The 15,581-nt window shown below is 44.1% G+C and overlaps 1 protein-coding gene across 3 annotated transcripts in view; it reads left to right on the top strand.

Annotated features, from left to right (window-relative positions):
- The window catches only part of LOC117360795 (general transcription and DNA repair factor IIH helicase subunit XPB), a 262,217-nt gene that overhangs the window by 129,766 nt on the left and 116,870 nt on the right, over window positions 1–15,581 (top strand). For all 3 annotated transcript variants that reach the window (XR_004539518.1, XM_033945177.1, XM_033945181.1), the window contains exons 13-14: window positions 2,481–2,629; window positions 8,613–8,744. Coding sequence is in view for 2 of the 3 variants with exons in the window: in XM_033945177.1 (XP_033801068.1) it covers window positions 2,481–2,629; window positions 8,613–8,744 (281 nt within the window). In the remaining variant the exon portion in view is untranslated. The remainder of the gene's footprint in view (window positions 1–2,480; window positions 2,630–8,612; window positions 8,745–15,581) is intronic.

Below are 15,581 nucleotides of genomic sequence, written 5' to 3'. Positions count from 1 at the left end.
TAAGAAAGGTTTGGACAAATTCCTGGAGGAAAAGTCCATTGTCTGTTATTAAGACATGGGGGAAGCGTCTGCTTGCCCTGGATTGGTGCACTCAGCAGCAACAAATACTAGTTTTGGCTGGCTCTTTCCCCGCATTTCTCCTCTCTTCCCCACGATTTAATATCCAGTTCAGGCAGTAAGTAAATGCATCGGCAGGGGGGGTCTGGTAAGTCTTGGGGGCTGGGGATGGAAGGTGAGAATCAGTTCTGTAGGCTATCAGAAATTTGCTTAATTATCTACTCACACAGAAAAGCAGTAAAGTCAATAGGTTCTCTGAGTGGGAACAACCTGTTTGATCTTGCACTCTTGTGATTGACCAATTGTTTATCACTGTTTAATTTATCACATTGATTAATTTGAGCACACCTGAGGTGTCCTATGATGGTGTGCACTGCAGGCAGAGGAGCATTATTGTGTAAAGCACTGGAGAATTCTCTCCTCTCGCTTACCTCTCACGCTGAGGACACCCTGCTTCAGTATAATCATTTATATGATTTATCTTATAAACATTATTACGTGGTCTTTTCCTCAAGTGCTGAGACATCAGGTTGTTCCCACTTGGAGAACCTATTGACTTTTACTGCTTTTCTGTGTGGCTTTAACATTTTTGCTATTCAGTATACCTAAACTATTATTCAGTAGAAAAAATATGGTTTGTTCAATCAAATCCTGTGTGGACATTGGACTTCTATGAGTGAATGTTCTGCTTGATTGAACAAACTAAATTTTTTCTACTGAATAATAGTCTAGGTACAATGAAAGTAAATAGCAAAAATGTTTGAGTAGATAATTAAGGAAATCTTTTTCATATTGCTTGCTTATGGACTGGGAAAAAAGACTGTTCAAGCAAATGTCTCCAGAACTGCTTTAATGGAAAAATGTGATTTTTTTTTTTTAAGTACTTTGTGAAATTTATTGTTGTTGTGAAATTTATTGTTATACTTTGTTTAAACTTAAAAAGCGGTGTCATTAACAGTGAATCTAATCGAAAAATCGATTCAACAGGGTGAATCGAATCGAATGAAATATTTTTCTCTGAATCGGGCAGCACTATTGGCTACCATGAGAATGGGCTACTGGGCATGATGGACCATTGGTGTGACCCAGTTAGGCTATTCTTATGTTATGTTCTCATCTGTAGGGGCCTTTGTTTTCACTTCTTATTTTAATGTATTTTTTTCCTGGGAACTTATCAGTGTTTTTTTATAATGGGAACAAAAATGGAAGAGAATTAATGTGTGTGGAATGGGGGGGTAACTAATTTCTTCAGCTAAATAATTCAATCCACTTCAAACAGACATAGGAGAACTCACGCACCATTCACACACCCTCCAACCAAAAACGTCAAAAGAAAAAAACTGTTTGACAACCTCCTAGCCATTCGAGCTGCAACACTTGACCCCCAACTCTACAACCTATTGACCTCGACCACAAACTACAAAACCTTAAAAAAAGAAATAAAAACCCTTCTATTCAAAAAACACATAAAACCAAACTAACATAATCAGAACTGTCCCAAGCATCACCTGCAACTACTCCATATGTACTTCTGATGTCATGACAATTCCGACATAATTTATGTTATGTTATGTTTGGAATAATGGTTACATAAATGAGGTTCAATAAAAGAAAATTTTCACTGCCTGTTTCTATTCTGACCATTTATTCCATTTCATGGTTATTGCAAAAAAAAAAAAAAAAAAAAAAATTTTTCCATGAGTGGGGGGGGGGGGGGGGGTGTCAAAAAATGATGGGCCCCGGGTGCCACATACCCTAGGTACGCCACTGGGTAGCCATGCAAATGGTCACTAAAAATTGGAAGAATTTGGATAGATTAAATTTCACTTTTTGGTGGAATTCATTATGCTTGCGTTATAAATACGAGAAAATGAATTCTGAACAAATGGGCAATAATAAGTTGTTTAAACTGACGTGGAGTCCATTGACCAATTTTATTAATTTTAATTAAATTGATTATTCCCCTATTACCGGTTTGATTTGCACATCCAGGGAAGGGAGGATGGAGAGGGATATTATATTAGGATTTGTTTATTAATTACATGTATGTACTGTTGTTTGGTTTTATTGTATACATTGGAATTAGGGTGGGTGGGGGGGAGAAAATGGTTTCTCATGTATTTATTGATGGATGCAAGTGCTGTTTTTCAAATTTTTGGGGGGGAAAAGGTTATCTTGGTTTATATTTGGATCAGTTTATATTCAAGTATATACAGTACACCGATTTAAAAATTAATATTTAGATAGTAAGGGCATGTTTATAATAATAGCCCATGAGAGTAGTTTAACTTTCTATCTTGAAAAGAAGTGGTGGTAAAGATTTTATAACTCAGCTTAGGGATTTTTATTGTTTCCAAGAGTTAACACATTCATTTTAATAGAAATCAACCATAATAAAAACATTTCTATAATTTCATTTTCAGCACCACGAGCTCCAACTAACTGGAGATTAGGCAAGCCGCTGGGTCAGGGTGCATTTGGCAGAGTATATCTATGTTATGATGCTGATACAGGAAGAGAACTAGCTGTTAAGCAAGTTCAATTTGACCCTGACAGCCCAGAAACCAGTAAGGTAAGAAACCAAACTGTGATGTTATAAATTCTAGTGTTAGACACCCATTCCTGAAGATGTGAGTAGTCCACCCCCTTCTCGTGAGAATTCTTGTAGGGAGCTTCATTAGCATTCTTTTGCTCTGCTTTCCATCCTTTTAGGCTGTCCTTTTCAATTCCTCAGTTATCTTCCTATAAGTGAGATAGTAGGGACTTGCCTTTTCTGCTCGTGTTTATTATTATTTAAATTCAGTCTTTACTTTTTTGCTAACTGTTTGTGAGGCTTTTCGGGCTGCAGAGGATCCCTCTTGTAGGACAGCTCTGGCTGCGGGAGAGCGCAGACTCTGAGGTCTAGAGGCCAAGGGGACAGACTGTTTTGCAGTGTACCCCTTTGGACAGCTTTCACTAAAGGTTCAGAGGCTCAGGGACTGATTCCTTAGGAGCAAGACTCACCCCAGGTTTGTCCACAGTAGGCTTGAGCGCAGGCTGAGTGGCTCTGTTTTTCCAGGATCGGAGCCGACTGTGTTCCTTCCCCTGTTTGCATACACATTATCTGGTGGGAGTTAAGGTCTCCAGCTGGTTTGTTGGGCTCGAGAGGCGGTCAGAAGACACGAGCAGTCCAGATTCCATGTTTGTTAAGGTAGAGGTTCACCCTGAAAGCTATTTGCAGCTCCCACACTTGCAGCTCCCAGCACAGAGTTTATGGTGGATGGCCTTCTGAGGATTGCCTGTGTTCCATGTGTCATGCAGCATGTGAGTGGGGGCGGCAGCTGCTGGTTTAGCTTCCTCCAGTCCTTTGGGGGGTGTTAGTGCCAAGATGGTCCGAGGGCCAGGGAAGAGGTCCATATTTGAGCTGGAAAGTAGTGCAAGTGTGTCCCCAGCAAAATGCAGCTGTAATGCAGCTGTCAAGCCCCAGAAAGAAGCTCGAGAGCATCTGCAGGGGCCATCTGGATTTCCTGGTCAGTGGTTTTCCCCAGAATTCATCAATATATTTGAAGCTTACATGATTAACAAGGGCCGCATGGCACCCTTGGGGATCGCAGTCCTGTTAGAGCTGGGGTCCCCCCCCCAATAGTGCCCTAGCAACTGTTCCATGCCCAAGATGAGGGAGTTTAGTCTGAGGACAACTGGGACGAAAGGGACTCCCATTTCAATGCCTTTGTTCTCTCATTCAGTGTCCTCTGTAGCAGATGTGGCTTTATCTCTAGGGGGGGGGGGGTTCTGGATCTAGATCTGGTGGAGGCCCCTGATTTTGGCAAGGACCTAACTGCACATTCTGTTTAAGTTTCAAGAATTGGGAAGCACCTTTGACTGTCACAGTAGCTCCAAGAAAACTAGATGCATTCGGGCTCTAACCGTCCTTGTAAGGACAATCTCTTTATTTTTCATTCAGTACAGAATTCTGATTCTTTTTCTTTTGGAAAGAATTTACGTCTCCCTTCCCCATTGTGATTTCCCTTCCCTGTTCTTTCCTATCAATTATGTAGTTCTACCTTTAATTCCTTTTTGTTTCAATTTTGTCTTGTAATTTTACTTGGGTTGTATTTGGTGGTATAACAAATTTTTAATAAACTTGGAAACTTGGATTCCATTTACAGAATCATTTCTTTTCGGAGGTTTGATAAACCACAGATTATAGGGATGGGATTAGAGGTAAGTTATAAAATTAATCAGGGATCACTGTTCAGGCACTAGGCCTGATGGGCCGCCGCGGGAGTGGACCGCTGAGCAAGATGGACCTCTGGTCTGACTCAGCGGGGGCAACTTCTTATGTTCTTATGTTCTTACTTGTGGAATCAACCTTGAAAATGTCTTTTGATTTGAGAAAGCTGAACTATGGACAAATTTGGATATCACCTTTACCAAAATTCTATGTTGGTGAACGGTAATTTCTACATGCCCTGTTATCTTAAGAATCTGGTACAAAAATTGCCCACCTTTGACACAAATATATTCCTGCACAACATCTTTAGGAATTTCACAACATCTTTCGCAATCTTTCCCAAACTAGAAAGTACTTGAGGTCAGCTTATGATGCCTTTGAGTTGTCATCTAGAGCAGCGTTCTCAAACACGCGGCTCTCCAGGTGCTATTTTGCGGCCCGCAGTCTGGACGCAATCAAAACAGCATTTCTCTTCCCCCTTTCCTTCCTTTTGGAGCAGCAGCATGTCTGGACGGCTCAGTCGATCGTTCCGTTCAAAGCCGCGGGTTGGCGGCTTCTCTCGCTATCCACTCCTGCATCGGAAGCCTCTCTTGATGTCACAACATCAACATCATCGTCTCGGAAAAGACAAGGCAATTTGATTCAACTTTGCAATCAAGTTTATCATCTTTCATCCATCTCAGCCAGACAAATGATGATCCTATTGGGTCACATGGTGTCCATAGTCCATATTACCCCCTTTGCGAGACTCCATCTCAGGACACCTCAGCGGTCTCTGACATCTCAGTGGTCTCAAGCTCTCAACCCACTCACAAGAGATTAGTTGAATCATCACTTCATCAATCTTTCCAAAGGGATCTTGTTTCAAATCCCTCCACATCAAAAGGGTCTGACCTCAGAAGCGTGCAAATATGCTTGGGAGCTCATCTGGACACACAGGGTCATTGGTCCCCCCCCCTCCCCAAGAGCAACAATACCACATCAGTCTCTTGGAACTCGGGGCCATTCGCAAATCTGTCAAAGATTTTCAACACACTATAGCCAATCAAGTCCTACTAATATGCACAGACAGCACAGACAATCAAGTCACAATGTATTACATCAACAAACAAGGAGGAACAGATTCTCTCATTCTTTGTCAAGAGGCCAAGAATATTTGCAACTGGGCTATTGCTTACAACATATTCCTCAAAGTGATCTATGTCCAAGAAAAGAAGAATTATTCTTGCTGACAAACTCAGCAGATTTGTTCAACCACACGAGTGATTGCTTCACTTCTCAATACTGCGTCAAATATTCTCTCTCTTCAGGACTCCTCAGACAAGTTTCAAGTTTTTTTAAAATTTTGATTAATTGCTTATCAAGATTTCTAGGCGATGTACAATAAAAAGGGGAATGAACACATGTAATCTTTAAAAAGACATAAAATATATACTTGACAAAGACAATAACAGACATACTAAAAACAATGTGGAAGAGTGGGGGGGGAGAACTACAATAAGTAAAGGAAAAAAGAAACAAGGTTTAAACAAAAGGATGGGGAAGTTAATAGAGGGCTACAGGAACAAGCTAGAGCTTAGGATGTGAGAGGGGCCTGGTTTTCATTACAAATCAAAGGCATCTTTGAATAGAAAGCTTTTTAGGGCTCCTTGAACTTGTCAAGATTTTTTTCCTCCCTTAAATGGGTGGGTAATGAAAACCAGATTAGGGGTGCTGTTACCGAAAATGTGGTCGTGCGACATGTATTGATTACCTTTAAAGGTGGTATGAATAAATAGACTTTGGACAGTAGATCTAGGTGATGTGTATGGAGAATGAGGATTTTATCGATGAAACTGGGGGCCTTAGCGATTTGAACTTTGAACGATAATGCTATTTTGTAGATTGTTTTATATGAAATTGGGAGCAAGTGAGCTTTTTTCAAAAGGGGAGAGACATGGTCAAACTTTCTGGATTTGCTGATTATTTTAATTGTGCTGTTTTGGATCATTAGACCAGTTTGCATTCCCTCTCAATCACAAGCTGCCTCAATTATGTTCTAGGCAGTACTCCCCTCATGCCTTTCTCCTTGATTGGATGCACAAGTTCCTGTATGTGTTTCCACCAATTCCTTTTATTATAAAAACATTAGTCAAGCTCTACAGCAGTTGGCCACCATGATTCTCATAGCTCCTCAGTGGCCCAGAAAACTGGTTTTCCCTTCTACTTCAGCTCATTGTCAAAGATCCATTTCCTCTGCAGATTTTTCCATCTCTTCTCACGCAGAATTGAGGGTCTCTGTTAACATCCCAACCTTCAGTCGTTGCACCTGACAGCTTGGTACCTGTCGGGATGACCTCAACTGACACTGATATTTCTGATCCTGTCAAACTCGTCTTATATGCATCCAAAAAAACGTCTACATAGCAATGTTACTAGCAGAAGTGGACACAGTTTTCAACATGATGTAATCTTCATCATCAGGATGCTTCATCCTCTTCTATATCTTCAGTATTGGATTACCTTCTCCACTAATCCAACTCGGATCTTAAAACCACTTCAGTCAGAGTTCATCTTAGTGCTATCAGTGCTTTTCATGAGCTAGTCAACGATAAATCTCCGACTGCTCATCCCCTTGTTTTCAGATTCATGAAAAGACTTTTCAATATCAAACCGTCTGCAGTGGTTTGGGATCTCAGTGTTGGTCTCACTAGACTGTTAAAGCCTCCATTTGAACCAATGTGTTTGGCTCATCTTAAATACCTCACTTGGAAAGTGATGTTTTTAATCTCCATCACTTCCACTTGTCAAGTGAGCAAGCTTCAAGCGTTGGTGGCAGACCCACCCTTTACAGTTTTCCACCATGATAAAGTAGTTCTCCGCACCCATCCTAAATACCTATCGAAAGTAGTCAAGGAATTTCATTTGAATCAATCAATTGTGCTTCCAGTGTTTTTACCCAAGCCTCATTCTCACCCTGGAGAAACAGTTCTTCATACTTTGAACTGCAAACGAGCTTTGGCTTATTACTTACAGTGGACTAAGCCACAGAGAACATCTCCTCAACTGTTCATCTCCTTTGATCCTAACAGGTTGGACCAGCCTGTAACCAAGAGAACTAGTTCCACATGGTTGGCGGGCCTGTATTGCCTTCTGCTATGCTCAGGCTGGGCTACAACTCAGGAGTTGCGTAACAACACATAAGATCTGAGCTATGACAGCTTCAGTTGCTTTCTTACGTTCCACTCCCATTTATGAGATCTCTAAAGCTGCTACTTGGTCCTCAGTTCACACATTCACATCTCACAACTGTCTGGAATCTTATTCCGCACCGGATGGTCACTTCGGGCAAGCAGTATTAAAAAATTTATTCTCTTAATGGCCAACACTCCCTCCATCCCATTCTAATAAGCTAGGGAGTCCCATGTGTGAGAATATGCTGTCTGCTTGTCCTGGGATAAAGCACAGCTACTTACTGTAACGGATGTTATTCAGGGACAGCAAGCAGATATTCTCACAACCCTCCCTCCTTCCCTAGTTGGCTTCTTAGCTTGCTTATGAAACTGAGGAACTGTGGCCTACATTGAGCAGGAAGGCACTCGCGTATGCATGATGTGGGCAGTTGTGAAGTTTCTAAAAACGTATTGATACTGTCTGTACCGGGCTCTGTGGATGACGTCACTCACATGTGAGACTATCTGCCTGCTGTCCCTGGATAACACCCGTTACTATAAGTAACTGCTTTCTAATCTAATCCTTAGATTTATATACCGAATCTTCTTCCAAAATAAAAGCTCGACTCAATTTACATAAAGATACTTAATATTCTTAGATCAGATCTAATTAGTGATTATAAGAAAAGTGATTTAACAAGCTCCACAACCTCAGTAGGTGACCATGATATTACTTTTTTTTTTTAAGCAAAATAATTCTTGTCTTTGGACTTCTTACTGCCTTCCAAAAGAATGAGTTGTAAATGGTTGCATTGTAATTGTAAAATAAAGCAAAGTAATTAACAGCATGTTAGTTAATTAACTAGCAAAGTTATGTGTTATGTTTGTAGAGTACATGTTCTCTTAGGCATTCATGGCAGTGTCATGATTGTTGCGGTTGTCCGGGTCTCACCGCATCTGGGTAGGTAGAACTGATGTTTCAGCCATCATGCTGCTGTTCAGAGTAAGAAGAAAGCCACAGCATGATAGCTGAAATGTCAGTTCCATCTACCCAGACGCTGCGAGACCCGGACAACAGCAACAATCATTTTTATAGTACAGTTTAAGGAAAAGCCAAAAAAACCTTTGACACTGAATCAATATTGTGACTGCTTTAGCTAGATACTAATTGTTGTATTTCTGGTTTTCAGGAAGTAAATGCCCTTGAGTGCGAGATTCAGCTGCTGAAAAATCTGCTGCATGAAAGAATTGTTCAATATTATGGCTGCTTGAAAGATTCCCAAGAAAGAACCCTTTCCATTTTTATGGAATATATGCCAGGGGTAAGCAGAGTGTTATTGTTAGGAAAAGTTCAGTATCAGAAGTATTTATGTGACTTCTACAGTATTCCTTAAGCCCTTCAAACCAACACTAGAATTATTTTTGTCTGCTAAATTGTTGTTAGTCTTAGATAACACAGGAAATTACGTTGAATGTCTGGGTTTTGCTTATGGGCATTTGCATACGAGGTGCTACCCAAAAGTTTGGGGAATGAAAACAGCGTGAACTGGATATAGTATGCTCTTCTGCCTATAGAGGTGTCTAGAAGTATGCTTTGTGAATCAGTATGCCAACGGGCCTGCAGCTGAGTGGTCGCGTTGTTTTGTTCTGTGCGATTTTGTACGGCTGTGTTTTAGTGACTCGGCTGATTTTACTGAGTACAGAATTTGCATCAAATTTTGTTTCAAATTTTTAAAAAAACTGCTGTAAAAACCAATCGTATGCTTCAGGAAGCCTTTGGAGATACCTTTGGTACAAACTCTTCAAGGACTGATGAACATCTGTCCACGACGATGACCATTCTGGACAACAATCAGCAAGCATAACACCAGAAACCATATCAAAAGTTTGTGAGACTGTCCTTGCAGATCGTAGGCAAACTATCCATGATGTTTGTGAGATAGTAGGACAATCATACTGTGAGGTTTTGAAGTGTTGAGTGAGAACATTTGGCACAAATGCCCAGACAAGTGAAAAAACAAAAATTGGTTGCTCCACCATGACAATGCGCTCGCTCAAACATCACTCGTTCCACAGTTCCTGACTTCCAGAAACATTACAGTGATTACGCACCCTCCCTATTTGCCTGATCTTGCCCTCTAATTTTTTTTCCTATTCCCCAAAATGAAATTATGACTGAAAGGGTGCTCTTTTAACATGATTGAAGAGATCCAGGCAGAATCGCAAGAGGTCCTCAAGGCACTCGCCCAAGATGACTTCCATAGATGCATGGACTCATGGGAAAAACGCTGGGATTGCTGTATACATTCTCAATGGGCAGACTACAGACTAGATGGACCATTTGGCCTTTATCTGCCATCATGTTTCTATATTTCAAGGGACTACTTCGAAGGAGACGGTGGAAACTAGGAGTTTCAGTAAGCAATTTTATTTTTTTTTACAATTGAATTCCCTAAACTTTTCAGTAGCACCTCATATTGTGGTTTCATTCTTGAGCTTTAGAAATTTTTTTAATGTTTCTTCAATTTCCTCTGTTTTAATCTCTTTAGAAGAAACTTAATAGTGGGCCCATTGCACTGTAGGCAAGTGATTCCTGCCTTCTTTATATTGTTCCATTCTGCTTTTTGTGTATGTGTGAGCCCAAGCTGTCCTGTTTCCTTGCTGTCTTTCTCTGGCTGTCTGTCTGACTCCCTTACCATTCGCAGTCTCCTATGACCTGCTCCAGTGGAGGAGGTGGAAGGAGAGGTGATGGCAATCTGTGACTGGGGGCAGAGGAAGGAGAAGGAGAGGTGATGCTAGCCTGGGACTGGGGGCGGAGGAGGGAGAAGGAGAGAGAGATGCAAGCCCAGGGTGAAGGGTAGGGGCAGAAAAAAATCAAGAGGTGATGTACAAAGAAAAGAAATGTTAGGTATGGAGAGAGGATAGGGTCAGAGACACAGAAGGGGCATGCTGGATGGAGGAGGATGAGGACACAAGTGCAATAATGATCACAGGGGTACAAAGGAATAGAGAGGGTTGCAGAGGGAAAATGGAAGGTGGACATATAAAGAAAAGATATATCAAATGGACAGGACACCCTGCAAAGATAAAAGAAAAAAAAATGAGAGAAAATCAAGAGACACACTGCCCAAATGAATAGAAAAATAAAACACTCAGATAACAAAGGTAGAAAAAAGTAATTCATTCTGAATTTATTAATTGGAATGTTTCTGTATAAAAATCTTGCCGCAGTCCTATTCTGTTTTCTTACTAGGTGTTATTTTATTTATTTTTTTTGCATAAATTTGTACATAGTGTTTTGCTGTGACAGGATTGTGTATTGGCTTTACTGAAGTGATATCAAAACTTTTTAATATAGTTTGTTATACTGTCAGACATTTTGTAATAATTGATGTGTGTTGAAGTGCAAGAAGAGCTTGTTGAGCTTGTAACTCCCAATCTAATGAGACAGCAAAATCAACAAGCTCTCTCAGAGAGAGAAAGACAAAGTGGCTGAGGGCAGGTGGAATGTGTGAACATGTGAGTGTGAGAAGGACTGAGGGCAGGTAGGATGTGTGAGAAGGACAAAGTGGCTGAGGGTGGGATAAGTGAACATTGTCAGCTTTAGTATGCTGGCTATGTCCAGAGTACAAGCAAAGGATTCTGGAATATTATACAAATCTGATACTGGGATTATCTGCAATGAGAGCGTCTCCACTTGGTCCATTTGAAAGAATGCAGATAGATCATGTAGGTCCTCTTCCCGTAATAGCTAGAAACAAAACAGATTTTTTCTTACTGTGGTTGATTCCTTTTCACATTGGGTAGAAGCATTCCCAGTACTAGATCAGATGGTCAGAACCACAGCTTAAAGTTCTCACTATGCAATTTTTTTTACATGCTAGGAAATTCCAAAAACCATTGATTCTGACAATGGTCCTACTTTTTGTTTCTCAGCTTATCGAGGAATTGTTTGCTTTTCTAGGCATAGAACAGCAATTGTACATCCCATACCACCCACAGGCAGCAGGGCAGAGTCTTGCATCTTAGGGTTTTTGTTTGTAAATATTAGTACTTTTAGTTTTTGGTCCTGCATTTGCATGGGGTTATTTGTTTTCTGGTATGAATGAATGTTGAAAAGCATACAGGGTGCTTTGTGTATTTTAATTTTGTGGTTAACTATTATGTGTTGTTAATACAATTATATTGTGTGTGTATATGAAAAATGAATGGAAAAAATGGTAATTAGTACTATTATGGGGGCAGGGTCTGGGGCGGAGATTGGGTAGAGATGGGCATGACTGCCGGTCCGCAGACCAGTGCCGGCCCAAAAAATAATTATTTTATTTCTGCCGGTCCATAGGTGTCAAAAGATTGAAGAACACTGCTCTAGAAGTAAAGGATACAGCAGATTTTCCCACCATGGCATTGGCGTTTTCATAAAGTGCAAAACCTGTGGATTTGCAAACATTAGCTCTGATATGCATAAAGGTATCTGATCCCAGTTTTTTCCAGTCGAGATTCAGAATAGGGCCGAGATAGGCCTTAATAGTTTGGCTCTTTCTTTCTACCTGCCCTGCCATGCTTAAGGCTATCCTTACCACGGAGCTTTCCTCGGTGGTGAGCCAACTGGTCTCGGCCTCGAGTCAACTGGCCTCGACCTCGACCCAGTCCCGATCTGACCAGCCTAGGTGTTCTTCCCTTGTGTCTCGGGGCCATGCTCGGAAGTCTCGCAGACTGTCCTTGAGTGACTCCTCCTCCCCGGAGTCGGGGCGTATGGTCTTTCGGGTGTCCCGGAAGGGAATCCGCTCCTAGCCCTTATTGAGGCTTGCTCATTCTTAGAAGCTTCGGTCTTCTCCGCCCCTCCGTGGCCGGTCTCCGACCTCGAGACCCGCGGGGCCTGTGTTGTCTTCAGCTTTGGAGGCGGGTCTTCGTTTGACCCCATCCTCTCCGCTTTCCCCGGGCAGACAGATGGATGTTGCCCGAGTGGTTGCCTCGAGCCAGGAGGGGGAGTTTTCCTTTGCTTTGTCCTCGCCGAAGCTTCGCAAACTTGTGCCCTGGACGCCGGGGTCCTCCCCGAGTCACTTTCCACGGGGCCGCTCTTCCTTGCCCACGAGGCGTTTCAGTAGAGCTTCCTCGGTCTCGTGACTCCGAGGCTCCGGTTTATTATTTGAGGGAAGTTTATCCCTCTTTCTCTGCCGCCCCTAGATCCCGTTCTGGGTCCCCTCTGGAGGATGAGTCTTCTCAAAACTCCTCCTTCACTCGTTTTATCTCCAATATGGGTAAGGCCTTGCAGCTGGATCTCCAGTCTGAGTCCCGCTATACCTAGGAATACTTGGCGGAGATGGGGATTCCTCAACCGCCCCGTGAGGCGTTGCGCTTGCCGCTGCATCAGGTTCTTCGGCAGACCTTCCTCTGGAACCTGGAGATGCCATATGCTGTTACTGCTATCCCCTCCAAATTGGAGTCCCGTTTCCGGACGGTCCCAGTCAAGGGGTTTGAGAATGCTCAGCTTTCCCACCAGTCCTTGATGGTTGAGTCGTCCTTGAAAAAGTCCAACCCCTCGAAGGTGTACGCTGCGGTTCCTCCGGGCCGGGAAGGGCGTACAATGGACAAGTTTGGTCACCACCTGTATCAAAATTCTATGATGGTGAACCGTGTCCTTAACTATACTTTTACCTTCACGTCCTATCTCAGGTACTGTGTGGTCGCCCTCCACTTGTTCCAGGCGGACATGCGGCTTCTCGGCGTCAGGAATTTCGTCTTCTCGAGGATACCCTCTCCCAGCTCCATCTCTATATGTTCCAGGCAGCTTACGACGCCTTTGAGTTATCCTTGAGGGTCACGGCCTTTGCGATTGCCATGTGGCGCCTCGCCTGACTCAGGATTGTGGATATGGACCCGAACCTCCAGGATCGTCTGGCCAATCTCCCTTGTGTGGGGCATGAGCTCTTTGATGATTCCATTGAGGCTGCCACTAAGCACCTCTTGGAGCATGAACGGTCTTTTGCCTCTCTGGTGCGGCTTAAACCAAAATCTCCTCCAACTCGGCCGTACAAGATCCCTCCTCGGAGGTACCAGCAGAAATCGACTCCTGCATTCTCTCGGCTGCCTCTGAAGCGTCCGCAGCAGCAGCGTCCTGCTAAGGCCCAGCCGCCGGCTCTGGCGAAGCCTGGGCCGTCTTTTTGACAATTCCAGTCTGAGCCTCCTGGCTCCCTTCCTCCTGGAGCCTTCTCCCCTCCACATTGGGGGTCGTCTCCAGCATTTCTACAATCAGTGGGAAAGTCTTACCACCGACAGCTGGGTGCTCACCATCATCCGGGAGGGGTACTCTCTTCATTTCTGTCGCGTACCCCCGGACCTTCCGCCAAGAGAGTTTCCTTCTGCCAGGTCTCAGCTACCTCTTCTTCTGTGGGAAGCTCAAGCCCTCCCTTGCCTCAGGGCGGTCGAGGAGGTTCCTCCGGATCAGTGGAATATGGGGTTTTATTCCTGGTATTTTCTGGTTCTCAAGAAGACGGGAGATCTGCGTCCGATCCTGGACCTCAGGGCTCTGAACAGGTGTATGGTCAAGGAAAAGTTCAGAATGCTCACCCTTCCTACGTTGTATCCCCTGATGGACGAGGGGGATTGGCTGTGCTCTTTGGACCTCAAGGAGGCTTACATGCACATAACGATTCAACCGGCCTCTCGCCGATATCTGAGTTTCTGGGTGGGAGATCTCCACCTCCAATATCGTGTTCTTCTCTTCGGCCTGGCGGCCTCACCAAGGGTTTTTACAAAATGCCTGATAGTGGTGGCCGCGGCCCTGCATCTCCGAGGGCTTCAGGTGTTTCCCTACCTCGACGACTGTTTGATCAAAGCGTCATCCGCCAGGAGGTTCTGCGAGCGACAAATCTGATAATTTTGCTCCTTCAGAGTCTTGGCTTCGAGGTGAACTTTCCCAAGTCTCACCTCTGTCCGTCTCAGTCCCTCGAGTTTATAGGAGCAATCCTGGACACGGTTCGCCTCCGCTCCTTCTTGCCCCTGCCTCGTCAGGAGGCCCTTGTTCATCTGTGCCAGCGGGTGCCCTGTCCTCGGCCCCGGCTCAGCCACATGGCTTCTACGGTTCACGTGACTCCTTTTGCCAGACTTCACCTCCATATACCTCAATGGACTCTGGCGTCCCAATGGAACCAGGATCGGAATCCTGTCTCAACTCATTGTTGTGACTCCTTTGTTGAAGCGGTCTCTCCACTGGTGGATGCTCTCTTCCAATCTTTCCAGAGGTTTTCTGTTTCATACTCCTTCTCCGCAGAAGGTCCTCACGACGGCCTATGCTTGGGGAGCGCACCTGGACGGTCTTCGCACTCGGGGTCTTTGGTCCAGTGCCGACCGCCTTTGTCACATCAATCTGCTGGAGCTTCGAGCGGTTTTCTATGCTCTTAAGGCTTTTTGTCACCTGCTTCGCGACCGTGTGGTGCTGGTTCGCACGGACAACCAGGTCGTCGTGTATTTTATCAACAAACAAGGGGGCACGGGGTCCCTGTTCCTGTGCCAGGAGGCGATGCGGCTCTGGGATTGGGCCATCCGCCGCAACATCTTCCTTCGTGCTGTCTACATTCAGGGTCAGCAGAACTGCCTGGCAGACAAGTTGAGCCGCCTTCTGCAGCCTCACGAATGGTCTCTCCTTTCCTCGACCCTACATCAGGTGTTCGCTCGGTGGTGGATTCCGGAAATCGATCTGTTCGCGTCCCCCCTCAATCACAAGTTGCCCTGTTTCTGCTCCAAGGCTTACACCCCTCACAGGATCGAGGCAGATGCCTTTCTTCTGGATTGGACGAACCTGTTTCTGTTCGTGTTTCCTCCTTTCCCTCTGATTCTGAAGACTCTCATCATGCTCATGTCCACTCATGCCACCATGATTCTGATAGCTCCTCGGTGGCCCCGATAACCGTGGTTCTCCCTGCTGTTACAACTCAGTGGAGCCTCTTCTGCCTGTTTTTCCTTCTCTGCTTACGCAGAGTCGGGGATCTCTGCTTCATCCCAACCTGCAGTCTCTGCACTTAACAGCTTAGTTCCTCGAGACTTAATGCCCTAGTTCCAGTTTTCTCAGTTTGTGCTGGATGTCCTGGAGGCATCTTGGAAGGAGTCCACTCGCCAATGTTACTATCAGAAGTGGAGCGGGTTTATTTCCTGGTGTG

The sequence above is a fragment of the Geotrypetes seraphini genome, chromosome 5, assembly GCF_902459505.1.
Source record: "Geotrypetes seraphini chromosome 5, aGeoSer1.1, whole genome shotgun sequence".
Lineage (NCBI taxonomy): Eukaryota > Metazoa > Chordata > Amphibia > Gymnophiona > Dermophiidae > Geotrypetes > Geotrypetes seraphini.
Note: the sequence above shows the minus strand (reverse complement) of the source record. Positions and strands in the feature narration are given on the sequence as shown.